At 39.7% G+C, this 21,182-nt stretch overlaps 1 protein-coding gene across 29 annotated transcripts in view; it reads left to right on the top strand.

Annotated features, from left to right (window-relative positions):
- LOC121868254 (longitudinals lacking protein, isoforms A/B/D/L-like) overlaps nucleotides 1-21,182 on the top strand; it is a 47,686-nt gene that overhangs the window by 13,904 nt on the left and 12,600 nt on the right. Inside the window, exons 5-6 of one of the 29 annotated variants that reach the window (XR_006089352.1) lie at nucleotides 110-429; nucleotides 555-694. The exons of 8 other annotated variants lie outside the window; for them this stretch is intronic. Coding sequence is in view for 19 of the 21 variants with exons in the window: in XM_042368623.1 (XP_042224557.1) it covers nucleotides 20,441-20,950 (510 nt within the window). In the remaining 2 variants the exon portion in view is untranslated. 20 more of the 29 variants (XM_042368641.1, XM_042368629.1, XM_042368623.1 and 17 more) reach the window with 20 other exon arrangements.

The raw sequence follows: 21,182 nt of genomic DNA on the forward strand, positions 1-21,182 counted from the left end.
TGATAAAAATATATACAGTAACTTGTATGGTAATGTTTTGAAACAAGGCAGTCAGTTAATATTTGCTCTTTAATGATTGCCTGGAGTAAGACGTTGCCATATTTTGCAGGGCATGGGGATAGGTGATGTCGGTGCTATGAGAAGTTTGAGTCTTTGTAGACTGAGAGCGGTTGTGAGTTCCCACTGCAAGCGACACTTGTGCCCCTACTGCGGAAAGGGCTTTCAGTCCCCGAAGGACCTCCGGCGACACGTTCTGACTCACACGGGGGAGAAGCCTTTTCTCTGCCCATACTGTGGTCACAGAGCTAATCAGAAGAGCAACTTGAAGTCTCATATGCTGTGTGTACATAATACAGATATTTTGTGAAGCTGTCAAGTTCCCTTTATACAGACACAACAATACGGCTCAATTCATCACCGGTGCCAGAGGTAAATTTCCCAACTAAGTGCAGGAATAATATTACTGCATACTTTAGTGCCCTGGGTGTTGGTACTATTTTTGTAGAGGAATGTCCAGTTGTTACTTGAGAGTAAGACCTTGCCGTATTTTTCAGGGCATGGGTGTCCGTGAATTGGAAAGTTTGAGTGACAGTAGACTGAGAGTCATCTTGGGTTCCAACAGCAAGAGACACTATTGTCCCCAATGTGGCAAGAGCTTTCAGTCCCCCAAGGACCTAAGAAGACACATACTAACCCATACTGGGGAGAAACCATATCCCTGTCCATACTGCAGTCACAGGGCAGCTTTGAAGGGAAACCTTAAAGTGCATGTTATTACAGTACACGGAAAAGACTTCAATCGTGGAAAAGACATGATGCAGGAAAAAGACTTTAGACAAGGAAAGGATTTCTTGTAAACTTTGATAGTTTGTGTACTTAGGCATGAGGGAATCACTTTATTTTAGACTTTTTTTTTCTTGTATGATATCTGTAATGGTCATTGATCTTTATTTATATTGTCAACATATTTAAAAGTTCATTTTTAATCTTGACTGTGAAAACTTGGAAACTTGGTTTCTCTTCTCCGAAGAGCATTGATGTGGGTGAAGTTTGAATGTGGGAGTTGTAAGGTGGGCCGGTGACTCAGGGTGGGTGCGTTGTCATTGCAGGGTGCGGCTGCTGTGCACTTAGTGGGTGTGAGCCCCCGCCGCCTGTTGGCTGTCTCCAGACGGCATCCTTGCCCCCAGTGTACCCGTACCTTCACCAGCCTTCGTGACCTGAACCGCCACTTCCTTACTCACACAGGGGAGAAGCCCTTCCAGTGCCCTCATTGTCCACACCGGGCCAACAGGAAAGGGAATCTGAAGACCCATATCAGGGCTCTTCACCCAGATATTTTGTCTAGTCATTGACATGTACACCTTCATTACCAAAGCACATGGAAAATGGGTCAGAGAGAGGATAGAAGATTGATGTTTAAATATCCTAAGTAATAATGCATAGCAGAAAAATTTCAAATCGTAACTGCTTATAATACATGCACGATTGACATGATTTAATATTCTTAATTGTGGAATGAAGTTGGACCTGAGACAAGGTTGGGTTATAAGCACTTGTACTGTATAAGCAAGACATGCTTGAGTATTTGCTACATCAATATACTCTTAGAAATGATGAAGTAGTACTGTACAAGGTAAAGAAAAGCTTGAGATACAAATTTGCTGAGGCCAAGATTTGGTGTTTTTGCAGGCGGTGGGTGGCGCCGTCAGTGAAGGTCTCTTTGTTCAGTGTCCAGCTTGTGGGAAAAAGTGCTTTGGTCGAAACCGCAAGCAGAACATGGTGCATCACATGGCCACACACAGCCGGGACCGGCCAGTTACCTGCCCACACTGCCCCTACCGTGCAGCCTCTGAGTCTCAGCTGTACAGACATATCACAATGTTACATCTTAATACAAGCAGACCTCATGCACCACATAATATAAATAGTTGATAATGATGTATCATTCTGGAATATAGAGAAATTGAATTTTGGGGATTGTATCCTGGGTTGTGTGAATACACAAAACTTCTTAAATAAATTCTGGTGAAGGTGTGGAGCTACATAAGCTATGTTAATACTTGTCTTTGAGACTGCAGATTGTGACACAATGGAAGGTAAGATAAATATACCATAGTCCAGTTGGACACAGCTGAGTGAATGTCTTCGCCTTCTTGCAGGCATCAGGAGAGTTGGCGACAGGGGTGAGGGTCAACCCCCATGGCCAGGGTGGCCTGCATAGGTCCTTTGATGTTGCTGGGGCAACACCTATTGTGGGACTAGAATGCCCAGTGTGTGGTAAGCGGTTCCAGGGTCGTAATCGTCGGCAGAACCTTGAGCATCACCTGATAACACATACGGGTGAGCGTCGATACCCCTGTCCTCTGTGTCCACATCGTGCTGCCCACAAATGGCACCTGAAGACCCACCTTCTCCGCCGTCATGCCCAGCACCCGGCTGTTTCCCAGATGGCTGGGGCAGCTGTGCAGCCTGCAGACAACATCCAAAGTCATGTTGAAGCCCATAGTCAGCAAGCACAAGTCTAACTTGAATATGTATGTATTGTCATAGGAATTGTGTATGGTTAACAGTCGTCTTAGATGCGCAATTCTGGAATGGAGGGTGTCCTAGTGAAAGATGCATGTTGTTGTATTGCAGGAATGGCGAACCCCTCCGCTCACCTGTGCTGTCTGTGGCAAAATGTTCACTGGGCGCAACCGTCGACAAAATCTTCAGCAGCACCAGATGATCCATACAGGGGCCAAACCATTCTTGTGCCCCTACTGCTCTCACTGTAGCAACAGAAAAGGGAACCTGGATATGCACATACTTCGTGTACATGGTGTCAGGCTGGTAGATTCCCACTATGGCTGTAATCTTCAACTGCCTCATCTTGATTTGACAAGCAAATAATTGTTGTCAAGGTATTTGTCCAAGTGAATGTGGAAAGTACATTGAAGATTCAAGCTTTTGAGACAAAAAAAAAACATAAGGCTGGCTGGAATGGGCAGTGAGAGTTAGTAAACTGCTGGAAATATAAATGTTGCGAATTTATGTCGAGCTTATTGGAAGTGCAAGCATGGGAACTGAGATTGTGCCATTTTGCAGGGGGATGTTGGGAGCCCTGGTGACGTTATACTCTGCCCTGTGTGTGGGAAAGCGTTCCATGGGCGCAGTCGGCGGTGGAAGTTGGACCGTCATATGCTACTCCACACTGGGGAAAAGCCCTACCAGTGTCCCTACTGCTCGCACCGGGCTAACCAAAAAAACAACTTGCGGATGCACATACGAGCTCGGCATGAAGATTGGCCGTCTCCTCCGGGGATGCTCTAAACTTTGTTCATATGAATAATTGTGGATTTTGCAGAATGACTGCTTTGTGATGTTCCTGTATCAGCATTTGGGAGGCAGGACAATTAAATAATACAATTGTAAAAAATGAATCAAATGTTAAATGTCTTGAAGAGAAGGGAGAGTCTCAGTGTGAGTGATTTGTTTTGCAGGGGAAGTGTTCCACCTTAAGAGTATCCTCAAGCTTTGGACGACATCACCCCACAACACACACATTGCCGCAGGCATCAGCTAAGCCATGTCCAGTGTGCGGCAAATTATTTGGAGACCGGTCCAACTTCAGACGACACATGCGTATCCACACAGGAGAAAAACCCTACGCTTGTCCGTACTGCCCTTACCGTGCTAACCAAAAAAACAACCTATGGATGCACATACATGCTCGGCATGAAGAACGACCTTCCCCCACTGGCATGTCCAAAACATAATTATCGGTGGAGTGTTTCTCTAGTTACTACAGTATCTGCACTTTTGTTAAATTTAGTAGCTGGGAATAAGGGAGATTAAGAATATAGGTCTTCAATAATTCTTTATTAGTTGGTACAGTATAGAGAGAAGGGGTAGTTTCAGTGAGAGTGATTTGTTTTGCAGGGGAAGTGTTCCACCTTAGGCGTGTCCTCAGGCGTGGGGCAGCATCATCACTCAACACAAACACTGCTTCAAACATCATCAAAACAATGTCCCCTGTGTGGCAAATTGTTTGGGGACAGGTCCAACTTCAGACGGCATATGCGTATCCACATGGGAGTAAAGCCGTATGCCTGTCCCCACTGTTTATACAGGGCTAACCAAAAGAATCAACTTAAGAAGCATATAGATATCTGGCATCAAGATTGTTAATCAACAGTGTAGTTGATGTAAAAGTTTGAAGTTCTTTTGTTGTGGATTCAGCAATATCTGCTGAGTGATGTGCATTTGTAAGACATCAATTGGAATGGGGTTTAAAAATCACAACCTGTCAATGATTTTATTGGGTTTTGGTTTGAAGAGAAGGGGGTAGTCTTAGTGAGGGTGTTGTGTTTTGCAGGGGAAGTCCTCAACCTTCAGAGGGACCTCAGGCCTGGGGCACCATCATCCCTCTACCCACACTCTGGCACCTCAACTGTCGCCATCACCAGCAAAACTTTGCCCCGTGTGTGGCAGAGCGTTTGGAGGCAAGAATCGTCACTTCAACTTGGCACGGCACATGCGTACACACACGGGAGAAAAGCCTTACGCCTGTCCCTACTGCCCGCACCGAGCTACCCAGAAAGTAAATTTAAAAGGCCACATAATTACCCGTCATGGTAGAGACAAGTGGAACGAAGTGGCCGTTCAAGGGAATGATGAATCTGCTGTTATCGGTTGGATAAGCCATCCGTCGGGTTTTGAAGACGAGAGCTATGCTACTTGAAAGTCTGATGACCCCTAAGGACTTAACTGTTGAGGTGGATTTTTATAAATCATTCCTCTAGAGATGACATCACAGAAACTTGTTGATTCTCGTCTCCAAGCGACTAAGCTGGCATGTTGTGCTTTGCAGGGCTGTGAGAGGGAAGTTCATGGGGACGCCTTCCTTCAGTGCGCGTTATGTGGGAAGGCTTTCCACGGAGAGTACCGAAAGCGCAACTTGAAGCAGCACATGACCATTCATAGAGGTGAAAAACCATATCTCTGCCCCTACTGCCCACACAAATCCAATCGAAAGAGTAACTTGAAGGTACACATCACTGCTGTACACTTGGGCAGCTTGGGGAATGCGCAGTGATACAAGGTATCCTTATGATTTTTTTTACTCTTAATCATGTTTAGCTCTTGGGTTTTGAGTGTATTTATATTTTTTAATAGTAAGTGACAGCACATGAATGCTATAAAGATTTTGTTCATACATTGTACAAATGTAAATGTATTCATTGTATATAATTATAAATTTCAAATCAATAGTGTCTTTATTTAACCTTAGAGTAACTGGATCTTGAAACGTGTAAGCTTTAGAGTTTATTGAAGTTGACCAACAAACTGATTCATATTTTGGGTGAAATTTGGAGCTTGACTTAAGAAACAATAAGATAGAGCTACCTATTACCTTTGAAGTTGCAGAATTAAGTATGTACAGTATTGTTACACAGATTTGCTTCTTAAAATTGGAAGCTTTTAATTACTACAAAATGTTTACTGGCCAACCTTGACAAGAATAAGATAAAACTTGGTATATTAGGCTGTGTAACAAGGGGCTATAGCTACAGGAGTACACTACAGTAGTTAAGAGTCATGAAATTTTACATGCGTGGCTTAGTAAGATTTTACGAGGTTGAGTTAACAGTTTTTGGGTTGATGAAGAATATTACATGGGCATTTTTATACCACTAGTGCAAAGAAAATCTGTTGATTTGTGTAGGAGCCTTTATCTTTGGGAGGCAACCCTACTGTAATAGTTTCAGACTAGAAAGAAAATTTGCTACAGTACTAAGTGTGATGGGTTTTGGTGAGTAGTGACTTCTTAATGTATACTGTACAATATTAACAAGTCCATCCTAACAGTTAGTAGAAAAGAACCATAACTATTGACACCACATTAAACAACAATGATAGTTATTTTAAAATTAAAGCTCAGGTTATAAATTTTCTGTTTTTACTAATAATTATCACATTTGCAAAATTTTGTACAACTTTATCATTGACATCAACAGAAAGAAAACTTTTAAAAAGATAACTGCAGTGTAGTACAGTTGTTATACTTATACTATACATGTTACTGTGACTCTGTCGCCCTTCACTTTGTGTGAGGCACAGCAATGGCTGTCTATTGCATTGACCTGTGTGACTGATGTCATACTGTGCAGTACTTTTGAAATACTTTACAATATAGCCTTTGCCTTGAAGCTGGGTGGGTCTCATAACAGGCTGCTTACTAGTGTGTTTTCCGTTCTCTCAACCTCCCCATGTCGGCCACAGTTATTCTGTTACTGGTAATACATTTTGGTATATTGGGCAGTCTTTCCTCTTCTCTTATACCATCTGCCTTAGATGAGTGACATGGTACAATAGTTTTCCTTTGGAGGCAGGCTAAAAGCTGGAGCTGTGCATGTCCAGTCAGCACTCAACACCAAGGGAGGTGTCTGCCATTTTGAATCGAATTCCTGGAGGATTGTAGCATCACACCAACTCCTTGCCCTGTCTTTGTTCTACAGAAATTACTTGTTGCACTTTTTTGGACACTGCTGCTTTTTTGGGTGTTTTAAGATATTCTTGGGTCTGGGGTAGTGTGCTAGCTTTAGTATTGTACTGTTGTTTGTTGGAGATATCTCACAAGCACTGCACCTCAGGTAATACATTTTGTGGTTTGTTGAATTTCAAGGGTTGGGACTGTTACCAAATGAGTCCATTGTGCCTTAAAGTATTTGTTTTACAGCCAACAGCAGAACTTTGTCCCAACCCACCATATGGGGCAGGTGTTACCACAGTGGATGGGGGAAGAGTTAACATATGCTTTAAATGGCCAGTCAATTAAGATTTATGGTCGGAGATTGCCCAAGAATACATTTATAATATATAACTTGAGTACATAGTATCAATGTGTAAAATGTCAGAAAATAATTGTATTAAAATATACATTGCTGTAGGATGGTTCATAACTGGGGAACAAGACATATCCATACTGCTGATGCCAACGAATATTTTTCATGCTTAATGATATTATAAAGCTGTGTTGTATATTTCTCAATAACATAGTTTTTCCCACATTGATGCTATTTAGTTATATACAAGAAATGTATTCTTAGGCAATTTCTTATCATAAATCTAATGTAACTAGTCATTTAAAGTATGTCAACTCTTCCCCAAGTCTGTTCACAGATAACATGCCTCACTTCATGAAAGTGGGTTGGGACAAACTTTTGTTGTTGGCTGTTACACCTGACAGCAGGTTCATTACTGTATTATGAAGTGGGAATATAATGAGTAGCTGCAGGCCTGTCTGCCATAGGGAGATACAATACAATACAATATAGATTTTCCCAGTGTTTAAACATAATGTACAGTTATGATTCAGTGTTATGTAGCTGTGTCAGTATTAATATTGTGCTTACATTGTTGCCTTGTATCTTATATTAGTTTTTCATTAATAAAATAGAAATGACATAAAGGTTATTAACCACCTTGGGAAAGGAAAGCTTTACTACAAATAAATCACATGGAAGTTAGAACAAGGTTGTTTTGTTCTGTTAATGGTGTTGGTCGTAATTCAGACAGGGACAATGAGGGTTCCTTCTAATGGGTTGTATGGTTGAACATAATTATTAACATTCTGAGCTACAGTGACTGAATACAGGTATAAAACTGTGTTTTGGAACTTTTGATGGAACCATTATTTGCTTCACTTAGTTTTGTGAGTACACAAGTTTTCCTTTGACAAGTAAGACTGTTGTATGTGAAAATGCTGCACAGCCTTTACTACTGGCTGATACTATACCAGCCATTACTTTACAACATTCAAAGAATTTAAATTTTGGAAACATTAATCCCGGCCTTCTCATTGGTTAAGAAAGGTCTTTTGAGTGTAAGTGAGGACTCGTCCCATATAAAATGGGGTTACAGGTTAGGGGGAATTGGGTGCTTTGGAGTTTTTATCAAAAGTTCTGGGCGAGATTATTCACCGACCTGGACATAAGATTGTTTCTAGGCTTTCACATGTCAGTAAGGCAGCTGAGGATCTTGGTGTAACTGTTGACCTAAAATGGTTGACTGTTTCTGACCACTAGTTCTGGGTGACCTGAATTTTGTAAGTCAGGAGGGAGCCCAAGGGTGGAACTTTTTTTCTTAGCAGTTTCCTATTCATATGTGCTTTAGAAATGATATAACTTTTTGTGGGCGAAATATATTTTGAGTTTAAGATTTATCTTATATAAAAATAGCTCAGTGAGAGAGTGAAGAATATTATATCGGTTTGATCCATGAAAGGGAATGTTTTATTTTACATTTTTTGGTTGATTCATATTAGTGTTTTGGGGTGAGTGAGTATTCTTGGTGAATTGGAGGAAGTTTACCTTTATACCAACTTTTACTATGGGATATTTCATTGGGGGTTCACAGACCTGGAAAATGTTGTGCATATTGCCAGAACTTTGAATGTTCGAGCTAATGCTCACTATTGGTATGGAGCGTCAAGTGGATTTGGTGATTATAACGTCCAGAGCTAAAGATACTGATTCAGCTCTCAGGGTTAAGTGTGTTCAAACCTTGGAGCATTTTTAGCACCACTTACTGTTATTCGAGCTAGCTGGTGAATGAGAGACCTCTGGCTGAAGGGGAAAAGTCCGAAATTGTGGATTGTTAGCATTTTTTTATTGCATAGCCCATAGCCAGATGACCTGAAGACTTCCTCCGCTGGGTGTGTGACAAGGCATCTGAACTCAAAATGGCAGATTAGTTTAGGAATAAGAGGTGTGTTAGTGAGGGAGGCACAGCTCATTAAAACCAGGCTCAATACTGTCTCACGGGGGTAACTGTTGTCAAGTTTGCACATGTGAAGTAGATGATGTGATGGGAAGGGGGGAGTGATACTGGAATGTATATGCAAAGTCGCATGTGAGGACACTTGTTTCTATAAGTAGACAATATTAGTAATACCACTTGGCCACTGGCTTGACCTAAAAGGGAATTCAGATCAACCCTCCATTTATAAACAAGGACAGATGTCTTACCATTTCACCACAAACTACATCCCAGAAAATAATTACTGATATAAGAGGGAATGTGAAAAAAAGGTAGAAATATGCAAGTTATTGTTGTTGTGAAGGCTGGCTTTTTCAGTACTAGTGTGAGATGGAACTTTAGTCTTGGTTTGGTACATTATAGGGAAAATTGAGTGTAACAGAAAAATAAAACCTTTTTTATTTACTTTGATAAAGCCAAGTATACACAGATAATGACATCACCCTCTTGAATGAGTTGCTAAAAAAAGGTTGAGCAAGTTATATGGGTTACACAATGAGGATTGTGTAAAATTACTTAGCAATTTTGTAATTTCTGCTTCTTTGTGAAGGAGAAAATTTTTATTTTAATTGTCTCTGTTGATGGAACATAGACTAAATTACACACACAATCACCAAAGAAGAAAGACTAAATGACACACACAATCACCAAAGAAGAATTAATTGAATACAGAATAGTCCTTAAGGAGAAAACAGGTTTATGTTGGGCTATATAAGACATGGAGGATAGCAGAGAGAGAGGAAGGTATGTGTAGGAGATACAAGGGAAGGTCAAAGGTGCTACACTGGCATGGGTTTTGCCTGTGCATAGTAATACCTCTAGAGCTATACAGGGGTGTACTGTATGTTAAGCATCATTGTACATTATAACACCATAAAGTAAGACTTCATTGACTACTTCAAAAACATTTATAACAAGTTTACAGAAGAAAGCATCAGGGGACTTGTAATTAGTACAGCATGTGCTTGTGTAGGGGTGTTCCCTGAGCTGCATTGTCTTATGAAAGTGGTGATGTTTCTCTTTGTTGTTTCTGACCTTACTAGTGTGTCCAAGCTTACATATACCTTCCTCTATATTCTCAACCGCCCTTTGCTACAAACAAATTATCATTTACATCACTTTGTGTTGTGTGCCTGGACTGCAAAGTGGACTAAGGAGCCATCGTATTTCAACAAGATATGATGTTCTTGAAGAGATATTGGATGGACAATGGGCAAACTTGGAAAAAAATTTTATGAAAAGAGAGGTATGCCGAAAGAAATCCATGCGAACAGTCTGATCTTTGCTTCGTAGCCAAAAAATTGATCGGTTAAATAAGGACAACATTAACTGAGATACGACACGTGGAAAGTGGACACCCGAGAAGATATACCCGCTACAGATATTTATACTGTTATTATTACTCATTGGGATTTATGGAGTACACATATTAATAGTGTAAGTGCATACAAAAGAACCTTACACACAAGATATATCTGGTATAAGGTTATGAAGTGTTAATGGTAGGTTGAGTAACTTGGGCCTCTTAAGGTGTGGACAGTCTTGCTCACAGCACATTTGTCTACCTGGTGGCTCTGCTATCAGGTGTTTGGTACTGATTATTACTTTCTTGGATGTGAAGAAACTAAGTGGTTGTGGTATTACAGTACAGTATATTGCACTTGTAGTTATGCTTGTTTCATCAACCAACACAACACAATGTAATTTACAGTACTGTGCTGTACTCTCTGATTTGAGGAAATATGTGTGTTTTGCAACCCTCTCACTTTCTACATCACTCTATCTTATGTTTCCCTTACCATTCATCCCCTTCTGTGGGGTACTGAACAGTCCTGTTACCCCAAGATTCAGTCTCGTTAATTAATGATGCTGAGTCTCGCGGTTTGAGGTACAGGAGGAGAGGTGACAGGACTGTTGTGGGTGACTGTACCTCTTGATCCATCATGTTCACAACAAAATTATTTTGATCAATATTGTATTACTATGGATATTACATTCTCTCACAGTATTGCTAACTTTGATGATATGAAAGTTGACTGATCCTAAATACTTGATGTATAGAGAGAGAGCTTTAAGAATTTCATATTGATAGGTAGTTGTAGTCATTATGTAATGCTGTTGGGTGAAGTGGAAGAAAGGATTGATTTTTTAGGTTATTAATTGACAAGTGAGTTGGTTAAAGTACAGTAGACTACATAAAAAGTATCGATGAAGTCATAATTCATGGGAGAAATTCATAATGCCGTGTGGGCTTGGTGTTAGTTATGAGGCTGACTGGTACAATACACTAGTCCCATTATCTGGAGATCTCTGGTACTCCTTGGCTCTAAGATGTGATCTTGCTATATTATTGTTAAGTCTGGCAGTTGTGGTGGGGCTTTTCAGGGAATATTATACTGTACATCAACTTCAGACTTGGTTTGATCTTCACAATGTGTCTTGATAACAGCTAATTACTTCTCAGGAACTTGGAGGATCATGTAAGGGAGTTCACTACATAAGAACTGAGGTGAAAGTACAATAATTCTTCAGTTTGTTCCTTGTGTGTTGTAGCATGACACAGTAACTGTGTGCGGGACAGTATTTATTTTTTCCCCTTCAACGTACCAAATTGCTTTAGTAATTATTGTTTACACATTTTTAATTGTAGTTAATTTGTTTAATCAGCTGCTTTAATTGTTATTTACAAAAGACATACACTTACTTTGCTTGGTCATTTTGCTGAATGGTTATTAATTAGTGAAAATTCAGTTTAACCAGTTGGTTCAGTCTTTGTACTTCGTTTCTCTTATGGTAGATCACCTAATTTTTGAGGTAAACTTACCAGTGACCATGTGTGTCATTACTGTGCAGCACCACTCAGGGTCTGTCCTTAAATACAGATGATAATTTGTATTCATATATCAGTGAGAGAAAAAGTCATGGTATATTGAGAATATAATGGTTTGCAGAAGTACACTAGGTTGAACTTTGGGTAAGAGGAACAATCTCTGAAGCCGGTGCTTGTGTTGCAGGTAGGTCGGGTGTCCCCAGGCAGGACAGGCGGCCTTACCTGTCAAATCTGTGGTAAGGTGTTCAGCGGCAAGAACCAGCGCCAGCTGCTGCGCCGACACACATTCATCCATACTGGCGAGAAGCCTCATGCCTGCCCAAATTGCCCTTATCGTACCAACCAGAAATGCAACCTCAACATGCACATAGCCACTGTGCACCGTGCAGCTCCGTTCCTATACCCATCCCTGACCCCTGCCTTCTCTCTACCCCAGCCTTCAAGTTCACTCAGTAGCGCGTCGCCGAATTCTGTTTCGGCGGCAGTGACCGCTCTGAGTCTTAGAAATAGAGGCAACGAGCGCCAGTAATATGGAAGTGGACCTGTTATCACACTACAGTACACTCTTCTTGTATAATGGTATTAGCATAACTTAAATACAACAACAAAAATCTTATTGTGTTTAGTCAAATGACTGACTTGAGAGGTTTATAGCCATGCGAGGGTAATGATTATTTGTTGTAGTGTTGTTATTCTTATTGTTATTGAGGATATAATAATTTGAAGTGCAGATTAAGGCACTAAGTGGGGCTGTTGTGTGTTGCAGGGTGTGAGGGTTGCCCCGGGCGGGTGTGATGGGCTAGAGGGGCGCGGGCTCGTCTGCCACGTGTGTGGCAAGGCGTTCTACAGCCGCAATCGTCGCCAAGATCTGCAACGACATCTTCTCTCTCATACTGGGGAAAGGCCGTTCCCATGCCCCTTCTGTCCCTACCGAGCCTCTCTGAAGGGAAACCTGAAAAAGCACATACATGGTCTTCATGCCCATTTTCTTAAAGCTTTGGATAATAATATAGTGTTTTCAAATGCCTCTGTTCTATCCTCACCACCCCCATTGAGTTTGGCTTCTGATAATACAAATCATTCCAACTGAAGAAGCCTGTTTATACAGGTTGTCTGCTTTATAAAGCTTTTGCTTAGCCTTACTGCAGTAGACCTGCTAAGATGTCCTCAAGACCAGTGGAGTATAACATTAGCAGTGGAAGATGCATTCACCGTTAAGCATACGGAGGTTGACGTGCGGTGTTGTTGTTTCAGGGGCGGGTGACGGCCTGGCAGTCCGCAGTGGTGGCACACCGCCCCCATCTGCCAACCCCCACTTCTCCGTCTGTTGCAGTTGAGTGCATAACATGTGGCAAGTCTTTCTACGGCTTCAACCGCAACTTCCTGTTAAAGCGACACATGATCACTCATACCGGTGAAAAACCATTCCAGTGTCCACATTGCCCACACAGAGCAAACCTGAAACAGAATTTGGAAGTGCACATCAAAAGGAAGCACAGAGACCAGCTGTCCTCAGGGTTTATGCCTTCTACTCAAGCAGAAACTCATTGAAGCAGAACTATTTTTATATTCTACACTGAAAATTTCTTTTACTTTATGTGCAGTTAATTTTAGTGGTGTTAAGAAGTGATGGGTGAATGTGCTGGGATGTCGTGAAGCTGGAAGGTTAAGTGTGCCCTGTATTGCAGGCGGTCGGAGGAGCGACGCAGGATCAAGTGGGAGCTGTCCTAGAATCTGGCACCTGCCCTCTGTGTGGCAAGCACTTCCCCCGTATGACATCCTCCTGGCGTCAGAAATTAGAGCGCCATCTCCTGACCCATACGGGAGAAAAACCTTATCGTTGTCCATATTGCCCACACCGTAGTGGCAGGAAGGACTCTATCAAGAGGCATGGTAGGATTATGCATCCTGATAAGCCCCCTCTCTCTGCCTCAGATATTGGCTTGGCGTATGATCAGATTGGAGTACGAGCTTGAAGAGTACATTTACAAAGGTATTGAACATGGAGAATTGAACTTTTTTTATACCTTTTTCATCCAATTTTTTGAACATTTTACAAAGGTGTAGGAAAAGGTATCTGCGTGAAGGCAAGGGAGAGGGCGGAGCACTGAGAGGTGGTTTGTGTTGCAGGATGCTGGGGGCACCTTGCCTGTGGGAATGCTGCTTGCCTGCCTGGATTCGGAGCGGAGGTGCAGAGTGTGCGGTAAACAGTTCCAGCCAAGTCCCTCCTGGAAGCAAAAACTGACACGCCACCTCATGACTCACTCGGGAGAGAAGCCATTCTACTGCCCCCACTGCCCACATCGTTGTGCCAGAAAGGACTCATTGAAACTGCACATTGCACGCATGCATGGCCCACTCCCACCAATCTAGGCTCGGCATAATATCTGTTGTATCAATGATAAGTAACTAAAGAAGACACTTGTATGCAAGCTTTGAGCTAGAGGGAGACTTAGTGGTATGCGTTTACATTGCAGGTTGACATAGCCCGACAAGACTTGGCGTACACAACCCCTCAGGCAGTGGATAGACGGCGACACGAACCTGGCGGCCACGCTCCAGAGGGAGGCATTGCAGGTGGCCTTGGAATAGGATTGGGAGGAGAAAAAATCTCCCTATCCTTTTCAAGGTCATGTAGTGTCTGTGGCCATTCATTTAGTGGCATAACTTGGAAACAGAAGCTTGAACGACACTTGTTGGTTCATACAGGGGAGAAACCCTTTCACTGTCCTTATTGCCCACATCGTACCAATCGCAAGGATGCTCTCAAGGCTCATGTTGCAGCCTTACACAAGATTCACCTTATTACGTAGCTGCTGAGGCTAAGGAAAATGTCCATGAACAATTGTTATGAATGGTGAATTCATATTATAGTACAGTACTTGTGAAGTGTCAGCTACAGTATACAGTATCTTGGTGAAGAAGAGGTGAAAGAATTACCTTTCCAGAGTTCATTTACATTAAAAAGAAATTTAAGTTTTTCTTTTAACATATCAGTTGCTGTTTTATCATGGAAGTTATCTGCCTGAGGATAATGTTACCTTATGGCTCATTACAGTTGATTTATATTTTATTCAATAATTATTAATTCTGCTACAGATCTTTTTCCACTTATTATAAATTATTATAATTTGACAAATCTTGTTTATTTTAATTTTTTTAATTTTTTGCATGTGCAAATATTGTCAACACAGTGATGAAGCTCTGCCTGTGGTCATACACTGTGGTTATGTAAAAGTTTTTATTTTACCTTAAAAGACTCAACTTTACTCAGTTAAGAAGGTTAATAATTTTCTTAAAATTTTCACTGAATTTTTTGTGAGTTTGGTAGTTAAGAATGTTCTGCGTTTATTTTACGGTATAGCAGTAATTTCTACTTTCCCTATTACTGTATTGTATTGAAGAAGAAGACTTGAAATTCAGCATAGTTGAAGTATGAGCAGCAGAAATTGACAGGGATAGAATGATAATTGGTGGAGTACAGCACAGTAGAAGTGTACTGCCACAGTTTTTGAGACAGTGTTGATAAGAATGAGAGGAAGTTGTGTGGAGAGAAGATGGTTACTTGAAGAGAACAGTGCAATCAGCTAGTTACCTCTGCTATAACACTGTACTGTATATTATGAATGACATAGTTCTCTTGTGTGTTTGGTTCTTGATAGGACGAGGCGGCGGTCAGTTGATGAGGAAGAATCATCCATAAACAGAAAAACTGGTGATGGTGTTAATTTATTCTTTATTTTGATGTCAGTTAAACAAGAATATTATTGAAGAAACTTTATGTATTTCAGTATTAGTTAAATGATATCTTAGTTTGTGTTTGAGAGGTGAGGATACTTATTTTTGGAAGGCACTCCAGCCCCCCAGTACTGGTTATTAATTTAAGAGGATTATATTTGAAGTTTATTGAGTGAAACATGACTAAGATGATGGATGTGAGGCTAATCTATACTGTAATGGTGTGTGCTGGTGAGAAGAGGGTTAAGTTTAGACAAAGTCAGTTGAGAGATATATTATTTGTTTCATAGACAGGGAGATGTATTTGTGTAAGTGGTGTGGGATCAGTGTTATGACACTACATGTATGAGCTGGGCAGTTGGCAGTCTTAAAGTTCTGTAGTGACTTGGACCCCAGGGCAAAATATTTTTGTGCATACATCTGAAGTCTCAAACATCCCAGATTCCAGCTTAGGGCATGGTCTCATGTTTCGCCTTTAAATGTGGTTAATATTATAACACGACTGTGATAGTGAAAACAATACAGTAAAAAAAAATGGGGTTTACCATTGTTCGGCTTCTAGTCAGGTGGTCAGCGTGAAGATGCTGCAGATTGAATTTTTTTTTAAACAGTTAACTCTAATGGTGATCTACAGCTGACACCCATGGTGACCAAACACTGCAGCACATGATCTTTGTCTTCTAGGAAACAGTATCAACAGGTTGACCTCACTTCCTGGCACAGTTCTATATAATGAACCTGACATGACCTACCTCACAGTGTGTTTCCTAAGAAATAGTGCCACTAACTGCTGTATTGTCAGATAAGTTGGGGGGCTGTTACTTGACAGGTGACATTTGAATTTTAAAATAATAACTTTAATCATAGGACCTTGTGGCCCACAGCTGAAGGTTACACTGACTTTGGATCATCCCTTGTTAAATATTCCTTCATCCCATCTGGGGTGCTGGACTTTATTAATGTACAGTACATCTCCAATGAAAACTGTGCATCAAGGACCGAGAGACTCGGTTTCCCAATTTTTTTTTTTTTTTATGGAGGTTAGTGGCTGAAGAGGAATTGCTTATCCACAAAACGTTGTTGGATTAGATGGAACTAATATATATATATATATATATATATATATATATATATATATATATATATATATATATATATATATATATATATATATATATATATATATATATATATATATATATATATATATATATATATATATACACACACACACACAGTATATATATTGTACTGTATAGGGAAAAAGACAGATAATGCGGAGAGGCAGTTTAGGAGATGAATGTTTCATTGGAGGATAAAGGTGTTCAGTGATGGAGTGCTGTAGTTAGTGGTACTGTACTAAGGATGAAAACCCTCTGTACTGGGGGTCAGAAGCCTGTTGTGGGACTGATTATTGTTGTCATATGTGGATCAAAATGCCAAATGTGGTCAGAATCCCTAGATCATAAGTTTCAAAATAAATTAATTAATGTTAGAATCTCAATTATCAGACTAATGTAGCTGTGACAGTGATCAAAACTCCATATAAAAGATAGAACCCATTTACCAGACTAAATAACACTGGTATGGATCAGAACCTCTCATAACAGGAACGGTCCCATTACCCGGTGAATTTGACATTAGGTTCAGAAACAAGCTGACCTTCAGTAGTGAACCTCATGTGGGAGTTGAGCTGTGTTCAAATGAAGTGTTGGTTGTGTTTAAAATTCATAAAGTTTTAAGATTGATCAGCCAACTCCTTTCTTAGTGCAAGCTGGCGTGCTAGTTCTCTGTGCTTGTGTGACGGCGTGCGCAGAAAATTAAGTTAAAAAAAAGATTAGTGGAATAAACTGGTGGAGAAAGTGCTATTGTAACGCTGCCTTAAGCATGTCAGATGATATTTTAGCATCCATCATAACTTTTGAACCAGCAAGGGATTCTGACCATAAAATACAGAAATTCTAATGTCACTATGAGATTGCATCGGTATCAGATAATTCCCAGGTCCCTGCCATACTAAGAGGGGGGGGGGTCCTGTCTGGTGTGTAGATTATAGGGAACATCAACATTGCTGTACTACTAATATTCTTGTGTAAACTGGAAATAATCAAAACCAGAGAAGAAATAATGATATTTATTTTAGGGTTGAAGGAAAGTTGATATCGAGGTGAAGGGGGAAATAATTTTTGCTTTTGTTAAGGAATAGGGAATACTGTAGGTTGATATGAGCCATGTAAGGAGAACAAAGATGGACTGATGTGTGCTATAGGCAGAACTATTTTGTCTTGTTAGAGCAGGAGGAGAGTATTGGTGTTCCATTATATATACTATCAGGTACCTATGCTACTCTGTAAACAGTGGCCAATATTGTACATTTTGTGTAAATTTTATTAAATGTGAAGATTTTCTCAAAGTCTTTTTTATTCCATACACCTGACGGTGCTGTTGTACCTTGTGTGATGCTGTTTTGAATTTTACCCCTTGTGTACTGGCTCCCCTCTGAGCTGAATAAGTAGTGTCCCAGTTTTGAAGGGGTTAAAAAATAAATAAAAAATCGAGGAATAGTTTAGAATTTTTTTTTGAGATAATGAGACGAGTCAACGAAAACCAATCCTGACTTAAGGGTAGCTACATTATAAAGATTTTGACGAACTCGTAAAGTAGCGATGCAGCGAATGGCATTTACTTGGTCACAGTATCCTGGCTATTTACACTCTGCAAACTTTGAAAGCATCAGTTTGCTCTCCATGTACAGTACCTTAGCATTCAAGAAGTAATTCCTGTAGAGAGACGATTGTCTTGCTGGTCGCTGCTTTTCGTTACCTGTACAGTATTTTGAAGTTTCACTTATGGTGTTCGTTTGTACCATCACTTACTGTTGTGTTCCATCTCACTCTTGTCACTCCCATGATGCACACATTTGCCTATTTTAATACTGCTGCCAGTGTGATCTTATTATAGTACAGTGTAACCTCCATATAAAGGACTTCTCTCCATGTACTCCGTTAGATGAGGGTTTCACATGTAATGGACTTTCTTATCCATATAGTCCCTCAAATAAAGGTATTGCTTCATGGCAGTATTTGTTGTTCTTGGTCATTGAGTTAGATTTCTTACATTTTATTTACATTCAAGTTTTCTTTTATTCAAATTTACGATGAATACGGCGGGTTGACGGGTCAAGTCCAGTTATGGTTTGAGGATTGTGGGTGTGTTGTGCCTTAGTAGGTTGTATTTGTGTTGCATAATATTAGTTGTTGAATTAGTCTTTGTTATTAGTGATGTAGTTGCAGGATTTATCAGTACTGTATCAGATTTGGTTCCTAGATCTTTCTTAACACACACACACAATGCTTCTTCGTAAAATGAATTAGATTACCGTAATTTGTTTTGTTTTACTTGTACGTAGTTGACTGTAGCCTCGTCGGGGGATTTTCATGGCATGATACCTTAGAGCAGGTGTGGGAAGTCCTTAATTGTGTTAATTGACAAAATCGGACTTCTTTTTATTATGTGGAACTTTGTGCTTTATCCAGGGTCTAAGGCTGCTTAAGGTAGATGTCTAGTTCATGGTGTATATATATATATATATATATATATATATATATATATATATATATATATATATATATATATATATATATATATGCTGATAACCACAAGGTTATCTGCATATACCTAGATCACGCACACCTACAATGATTTACTTGCATATATATATATACAGTATATATATATATATATATATATATATATATATATATATATATATATATATATATGTATGTATGTATGTATGTATGTATGTATATGTATGTATGTATGTACATATATATACAGTATATATATATATATATATATATATATATATATATATATATATATATATATATATATATATATATATATGTATATATATATATATATATATATATATATATATATATATATATATATATATATATATATATATATATATATATATATATATATATATATATATATATTGATAAATGGCCTCTGAAGATGTCTTGAATAAAACAAGCTAAAGTTCTCCGTTGTTTCCATTTTTCCGTGTGATTTTATCAAGATTTATCTTATCCACGTTTTCATTGTGATTTACATGAAATATATATATATATATATATATATATATATATATATATATATATATATATATATATATATATATATATATATATATATATATATATATATATATATATATATATATATATATATATATATATATATATATATATATATATATATATACTAATTTTTAATAAAGTGCAAATATTACATGTACTGTACAGTAGACCATTATCGAACTACAGGGTGTTGTAACATAATTCTGGCGTTCTTTAGTAAGTTTGCTGCTTGCTGCTGTTGTTCATTTGTGTTGTAGGGTGAATATGGGTTTACAGTATGTCAATTTGTCAGTTCCTCTACATTTTAATCTTTGCAGTTATTCACTGTGATCATTGTGAAAAATAGCAGATAGCCCGGTTAATGCCTTCAATTGGTCGTTTTAGACTAGAAAAAGCTCGGGTGTGACACATTTTATTCTACCTCAGTGACTGTCTGCCGCTGGTGGGTTATTAATGTACAGTACTGTATTTAGTTATTCATACTAATTAAGTAAACAATGTATAAATTCTGTTATGTGGATTTGGTTGAAGACTTAAAGTACTACCCTTTTAGGTAATTGGGGAGAAATGAAAGATCTGTTTATGTAGCTGTGGTAGGTAATGTTGTGTTGATGGATGTGATGTTAACCTTTACATATAACAGTTAAAGAAAGGCTGAAGGAGTTAAGAAGTTGTCAGCAGCGTGAAGTGTACAGAAATGTGCCGTCAGCTTAACCTTTTATTTGTTGGGAATAAAAAGTATCTTCTATCTCAGTTTTGGAGAGGAATAATTATGCAGTATTTGAATAGTAACATTGCAGTGGTACAAATTTGTTAAAGATTTTTGACGATGATCATTGTCGCTGGTTGTTGGCAGAGGCTTGAGCGATTTGTGGGCAGCATTGAAAGTCCTGGCTGAGCCCACGCTCGTATTTTGCAGGAGTTGGTTGTCCCTGGGGATGGCTGCAGTGGGGCGTCGGGAGGCGTGTTGGTGTGTCCAGTGTGTGGCAAGACAGCCCAAGGCCGAAACCGCCGACAGAACATGGACAACCACATGCTCACGCACACTGGGGAGAGGCCCTTCCAATGCACGATGTGTTCTTATAGAGCATCGCAGCAGGGTAATCTTAAGAGGCATCTTCGAGCCGTTCACAAGCAATCTTTGGATGACCCTTGTTTGAACTCTCTCTCTGGCTCTCTCCACTACTCGGAAGTCAGCCCAAACCTTCCCCTCCACCGCTCTCAGCCAGGAGTTGTAGCATCACAGATACAAGGAACACAAAACTTTGGTTCTAGTGTTTCAAGTGTGCCTCATACTCTGAGTGAACAGTCTGGAGCACCTCAGCCCACTCACACAATAAGAGATGAAGATCCTCCCTTTGGCCTTCACTTGCGCCTTAAATCAGAAACTGAGCCTACTACTCACTCCTGCTCTGAAGCGGGTCTCTGAAGCTCTAGGTTTACTCTCCTAAAAAACAGGAAAGGCTGATACTGTACTAGCATTAGTGACAAGTCAGTGGTTCCAGCCAAAAGTATTAATAATATTAATAAGTGGTCATTGTTGACTAAGAATATGACTGACAAAATTTTTGCTGTATAATAATGCAAAAATGGGAAGACGGGCCATGTGGAGGTGTAGAGCGTGCGCGATGTGGAAGACTGAGGAAGGTGTTGTTTGTGTT

The sequence above is a fragment of the Homarus americanus genome, unplaced genomic scaffold, assembly GCF_018991925.1.
Source record: "Homarus americanus isolate GMGI-L3 unplaced genomic scaffold, GMGI_Hamer_2.0 scaffold19318, whole genome shotgun sequence".
Taxonomy (NCBI): domain Eukaryota; kingdom Metazoa; phylum Arthropoda; class Malacostraca; order Decapoda; family Nephropidae; genus Homarus; species Homarus americanus.